Below are 6,494 nucleotides of genomic sequence, written 5' to 3'. Positions count from 1 at the left end.
GAGCTCCCTGCAGCAGGGGGCCAGGGGCTGCAGGGCTCCCAGGGGCAGCAGGGCATTGCATCATGGCCAGTGCTTTCCTGCTCTGGAGTGGGTGACATTTGGTGGCTGGGACCCACCAGGACCTGGCAGGCCATGGGCAACCCACACCTGCATTTTGGCCAGAGGCCAGGGAGCACATGGGGCTCAGGGATGGCACCTCCTTCCCAGTGAGCCAGGCCTGTGTTTGTACAACCCAACCTGCAGCGACGGTACAAGTGTGCTGCGGTGGGACTGTGCTTGGATGGGCACATGGGAGCGCCAGGCTTTAGTGGGAGCACTGGGCAATGCCCTGTGCAGGTGCCCAGCCTGCCCAGCCAGTGACCCACAGGGTGCCCAGCAGGCACAAAACGGCTCCTCTCCCCTCAGGGCTGGCAGCGCTGGGCAAAGAACCCAGAGCTACCTGTCCTTCCCCGAAGCTTCTCCAGCACCAAAAATTTGCAGTTTCTTCATTGAAATGTAGCTGTGTTTTATTAAAATTAATTCCCTATTTGGTAGTTTCCCTGCAATCCCTCAGATGTTTTTCATAAGAAGCCTGGCACTGCCCTAGCATGGCTGCTTGCTCCATATTGGCCTGTACAAACACGCTGGAGATGTGGAGTAGGTATTTTCAGGTTATAGGTGTTGTTTTAGATGTAGGATTTTACCAGAGGTTTTAATAACTGCTGAACTGAGAGACAGTGTGGATGAAAACAGCTCTCCTGGTGTAGGTGTCAAGGCCACATCTTCAGCAAGTGGGTTTAATTCAGATTTACTGAGAAATAAGGAATCTTTACCCTTCCCCCATCCCAGCTAATAAGGGGGTGACAGAAACCCTGAAGAGAAGGGACTGATTATTTATACAGCTAAGATTAAGGATATTTTCCTGTGATGCTTATCCAGGCACTGTATTTCTAAAGCACATTTTATTCTCCAGAGCAGATACGTTTCAGAAGTACAAGGTTTACAATGTGTTAGTCTGATTATAATGCAATTAAAATAAAAACAGCTCAAAGGGGAAGAACCCAGCAAGGGAAGCAAAGGAACTCGGTAAAAGAGGTGAAAGAAAGAAATCTCTCGGCAGCCCAGGGTGTGCCCGGCTGCAACCCTCTCTGCTCCCCCCCAGCAAAGGGGCCCGGCAGGGCACTGGTCTGACTCCGTACCTGGGGCAGACGGGCAGCAATGGAGCCCTAGCAGTAGGAAGCTGGTTTGATGAGGATGGCAGAAGCTTTGCAGTTCCCACTGCACAGGCTGCCCCACGTTATGCTCCCCTTGACATTCAGCTGCACAGAATAACACGCCGAGTACCACCACCCGCCCCCATTGCTGGAGGCACAGTTCCCGCTGGAAGTGTCCTGATCCTGATCTTTAGCAGAGAACTTCATGTTGTCGTGCATGGTGGAAGGACTGCTTGAGGCCATGGCATCCCCTGCTGTCCCCGAGTACCCTCCCAGCCTCAGCCGGTAGCCATGGGACTCATCTTCCACACTGAAGAAGTTGTAGTCGGCAAACTTGGTGGTGTTTGAGGCATCCCAGATGACAAACCTGACCTGGTAGACCTTCTGCTTGGCGATCTGATGGATGTACTCGGTGCCCAGCCAGTACTCAGTCTGCACGTTCCCAAAGCCGTACTTGTAGGTGCTCCAGGACTCGGCCCAGGTGATCTCCGTGCTGTGCCGGTTCCTCTGGAGGACTGTCCAGCCCCCGGACGTTGCATTCATTTCGCAGTACACCACGATGGGGTGCAGTCCTGTGGGCTGGATGACGTACACGCCACTGGGGCTGCCAGTGGGGATCTCGCTGCAGTCCTTGGGCCAACCTGGGGCAGGAGAGAGGGTGGTTTACTCAGACCCTTTGCAACAAGACAGAGGCGCATCCCATAGTCCTCCATGGCTGGTTCTGCAAGAACAAGACATTAATGAGACCCGCATTGCCTGAGGAGCACAGATCATGTGAATGCCATCCTCACCTGAGCACACAACACTTGCGTCCTCATTGTGCCCACAGTTGTTCTCTCCCCAAGTCTTCATCGAGCACTGAGTGAGGAGCTCCTCCTCCCCGTTGCAGTTAACATCGTCCAGCCAGATAGTCCCAGATCCAGGCCCAAAAAAAGCATTACTTGGGGCTGATTCTGCCTCTCCACAGCCGAGCTGCCTACACACCACAGAGGCATCATTTATGTCCCAGCTGTCATCACACACTGTTCCCCACTCATTGTGGTACCAAACCTCCACCCGTCCGGAGCACTGGTTGGAGCCATTCACTAGCCAGAGCTGACCTGGAACATGGAAAACAACAGTAGGGAGGAGATTTGAAAATGGGGGGGCCATGTCACCAAAGAAAGCTGGAACCCAGATCAGGAGGTACTTTCTGGCTCAAGAAGTGGAGTCCAGGCAGTAAGATGTAGGGCCTTTACACTCTGAAGGGAAGGCTAGGGAAGGTGCCTAGAAGCCTTTGTTTTCTGAAGTCTCCATTTCCATCTATTTTTGGTGTGTTTTGGCCCCAGAGACTGGGTATGGGTTTGCCACATGTTCCCTCAGCCAAGTAAGCCTCAGCCATCCTCTCCCACCACTGCAGGAACTGTGTTTCACCCTCCTGGGACTGTGAGTACCGTGGGAGCAAGGCTGAGGGTGAGACAGGGGATGGTGCAGTCTGATGAAGCACCCTCGGAGAAGGGAAGACCACTTTTCTAGTTCTTAGCCATGGGACAAGCAAAATAGCTAGGGATGCTGGTCATAGGAGAACCCTTCCTTTCTTCTGCATCTTTCCCAGTGACTGTCCCTACCGTCCTCCCGCAGGGCAGGGGGTGTGTGGGGAGAGACAGCCTTGCCTTCGGGAGGAGATCAGAGCAAACCCTCTGGGCTTCTCCACATCCTACACATGAGCAGAAAGGCCTATGATTGCAATGTCCCACAAGACATTCGAGGAAGGGCAGGTGACTCATGCTGGGGCATGTGTCTCTCTTGGGGGATGAGGGGGCTCTGCTGACAGCTCGGGGGGAGCACCAGGTTGGAAGATGCCCTTCCCAACAGCCTGCTCTGGGATGATCCTAGCCATGTCTTGCTGGCAGAGGTGGAGATCTTCCATGTACCTACCGTTCACTAAGGTGTTCTGAGAAGACACGATGTTATTCAAGACAGGTTGATTGAAGAGGGACAGGCTTTGGATGCTCTTGGTGAGATGTGGGGCTGGCAGGGCCAACACACAGGCAAGGAGCAGGAGGGGAGCACACCGGGCAGCTGGGGGAGGAAGGGACGACATGAGAGCCAAACAGCATCCCGCTGCTGGTGTAAAACACGCAGCAGGGAACTAGCTGCAGTGAGGTGAAACAGCTGCAAGTCACCCCAAACCTGCGAGGACAGCACAGGGTTGCCTTTTGGGCACAAATATTGTAGCCAGACTCTTTTCTGTCCCCAGGCTTCCTGGCAGAGCCCGAGGTGCCCAGGGAATTTGGGGAGCAAAATCAAGCAATCACAAGAGTTTCCTTTGCAGATCAGAAGAAACTTGACCAAAGTGTTTATATTTAAACACAAACTTTAACAGAAACCTTGTGGAATATTTTCTGCCCCTCCAGCTCACTAAACAGCTAGATGTATTTCTACACTCCGGAAAATCCAAATAAAAAAACAAGTTACAATCAAATAAATGTGTCATTCAACTTGATTATAATCATAGTTATAGCAAGATTGAAATCTGAAGTCATTTAAAGATGGCTTCACAGCTGCACCTCTGTTGGATTGCAAAATATCTGGAAAGGGATGACTTTTCCAATGATGCCTCTATTTTCGACACCCCACAATGATGGACTCTTGGTAGCAATTGGAAAGCTACACTTTTCATACACCAGCTAATTCAATCTTACATTTTTAACACATTTACATTTAGATTTATGACTCTGCTGAGCTAGAAATAAAGCACAGTGACTATCTGCTAGACATGAACCTGCCCCTTCCTCTGAACCTGTCCCTGCTATGCCAGGACAAAGCAATACTCCTAGGAGATGAGTTGCTGTAATGTTTTTCTTTGTTCAAAGTCTTCTCTGCCCCCACTGAGCCATTTGCATGGGGAAAGGCCGTTCTGACTTTCCCTCTGTAGGTTTTGCCTTCCTGCACCTGAGCACAGCCCTGGGTAGACCCTGTTTGCAGAGACCTGCCTTCACTTTGGCTGGACCCTGAGCCTTCCCGATGCGCTCGCAGTGCTGTGAGGTGTGGAGAGCCGCTGTCCCTCCCGCCAGAGCAGCTCGGTGACTGGGTCTGCAGGACAGCCAGCAAATCTGAGCCCTCGAGTATGACCCAGCGCCGGTCTGACCCTCCTCTGATCTCCACTCTCTGGGGCATAGCAGCAGGTGGGTTCCCTCACCCGGCGCTTCCTGAGCTGTCCTCTGCCCTGATGTTGCCCAGGGAGCTGCTGGAGGACTTGCACATCCCTCTCAAACCTTCTCACTTGCCCTGGGAGACCTTGAGTCTGTCCCTGCTTCATGCCCTGTGTCACCCCCTGCATCTGTGGTAAGTCCTCCGTCCACAGGAGCAAATGGAGGCCTCTGCCAGGGGGAGGTTTTCAACACCCCCCTTCCACCACCACTGCTTCTGGGGGTCCACGGACCAGGAATCCCACCCTGCCCGGCTCCCCACACTCACACTCACCCATGCCAACGCCAAGGGGACACTTGGAAGTCCAGAAAGTTTCTGTAGGTATACTTTGAGTCACAAGATTTATAGCTGCACCATGCTGGGGGAGGAGTGCGGCTGACACCGCTGACACCGGTCCCATCCTGTTCTCGTCTTGGGGTGTATTAATGAGCTGACATGGGCTGTAACCTGAATGGGCACCTCCCCATGGCAGGGGTGTTCATCTGCTCTGATAAAAGCCGTTATCAGGACATGAGCAAATACAGCCCAGGAGCGGCAAAGGCATCTAGGCACTTCCCATGTGTCAAGCAGGACTTTTCCTGGATATGCCCCCAACAGGTGTTTGGAGACATTTGCTGAGCACCCTCCTGTGACCTCCATAGGGCACAGCCCTGGAGATCCAGCCCCACTCATCACACAGCTGAGCAGGGCCTGGGGTCCCCCCTGCCGGATCTGTGTCGAGGTGGACAGGAGCTAGATAGAGCAAACCAGCACCGTGGAAGACCCCAGGGATGTCCCGGCTTTCTTCTGGAGCAAACACACTGTATGGCTCAACAGCAGTCGTAGGCACAAAGCAGAACCAAGCAACGGTGCCAACCATCCAGCTTGTCACACCTGGGGTCATGTCCGGAGTGGAGCTAAAGGGACCAGACCAGTTGAAACATGAGACTCTTCCTGTCTGAGTCTCAGATGAAAGCAGGTATCACTCCAGGGAGCACCTGGTGCTGGGGGTATCACCTGCCTCTTGCAACTGAGAGTGCAGGAATTGTGTGGCTCACAGCATGTCTTCTGCATGGGGCAGCCACGTGCCACCTGCCATCCCTGTGCAAGGCCCCTGCTACCTGCAGTACAACCTACAGTGACAAATGACACTTTTTGCCCAAGCAAGCTTTGAGCTATGATTGCAAAAAAACACCAGAAAAGACATTTTCCAAAGTCTTACATTTGAAAAATGACTGAATACCAGCAGCTGCAAAATGTCATCTACTGGGGGAGCAGGAGTTTCAGGGAAGAAGGGGCTTTCCCCAGCCAGGCTGAGATGAATGTGAAGGTGAAATACAAGTTGTATTACTTGCACAGAGACATCCAGGTCACCCCAAGACACTTCCAGAGTTACTCTTGGGCACTAACTTGCAACTCAGCCATTGGAGTAGAGCAAACAGGGAGATAAATAGGATTTCCAATAAAGTTAATCAAGAAAGTGAATGAAGAAAGTAGGTGACTTTTTTCCCCACATGCTCTGCCTGTTGCATGATGTTTCAAAAATATTTCCTCTCATAACTCATTTCTGCAGAGATGTGATGCTTGGATCATTACCCTGGGAGGGATGGGATATTATCCCATTCCCAGCATTTCTGTTTTATGACAGGTCCATGTAAATGCCTCAAGTCAGCCAGAACTGTGTCCCCCGAGGTAGCCACAAAGCCATGCTGAGCTCAAAGGAGTGCTGTCTGGGAAGCTGGGGGTGTCTGACCTGTGAAGTGGGGTATCACCAAGCAGACGATGCTCTTTCACAGCCTTGAACAGATACCATGGACCCAAAACCGCTGATCACTGCCAGGGTGGACCCGCACTCACAGCCCTCCCCCTGCACCTCCTGACTGCACAGCCCACCCAGATGAGGCTGAAGCGGCTACAGGGCAGTGTGGAGCTGCCCTGATGCTGATAAAAAGCAGCCCCCAGCAGCCATGTCCTCCCCAACCCTCCCAGGGCACAGGCACGGAACAGGTGTAGCCTCAGGCAGCAAGCAGGCAACAGGCAGCATCCACCCCTGCAGGGATGCCCTCCTGTTGGCATGGGCTTATTGAACAGCTGCTGCATGCTACTGGCAAGCTGTTCCCACTGGTTTTA

At 52.8% G+C, this 6,494-nt stretch overlaps 1 protein-coding gene across 1 annotated transcript; it reads right to left on the bottom strand.

The window, feature by feature from the left end:
* Nucleotides 1–929: 929 nt before the first annotated feature.
* LOC142066217 (uncharacterized) lies at nucleotides 930–6,203 on the bottom strand. The gene is made up of 4 exons (XM_075113416.1): nucleotides 4,659–6,203; nucleotides 3,111–3,254; nucleotides 1,985–2,293; nucleotides 930–1,834 (listed from the first exon to the last, which is right to left on the bottom strand). The coding sequence occupies exons 1-4, from the start codon at nucleotides 4,783–4,785 to the stop codon at nucleotides 1,206–1,208; spliced, it is 1,209 nt and encodes a 402-aa protein (XP_074969517.1). The 5' UTR covers nucleotides 4,786–6,203; the 3' UTR covers nucleotides 930–1,205.
* Between the last annotated feature and the right edge of the window lie 291 nt (nucleotides 6,204–6,494).

The sequence above is a fragment of the Phalacrocorax aristotelis genome, chromosome 18, assembly GCF_949628215.1.
Source record: "Phalacrocorax aristotelis chromosome 18, bGulAri2.1, whole genome shotgun sequence".
In the NCBI taxonomy this organism is placed as follows: domain Eukaryota; kingdom Metazoa; phylum Chordata; class Aves; order Suliformes; family Phalacrocoracidae; genus Phalacrocorax; species Phalacrocorax aristotelis.
The sequence above is the reverse complement of the archived record's forward strand: the minus strand, read 5'-3'. Positions and strand labels throughout refer to the sequence as shown.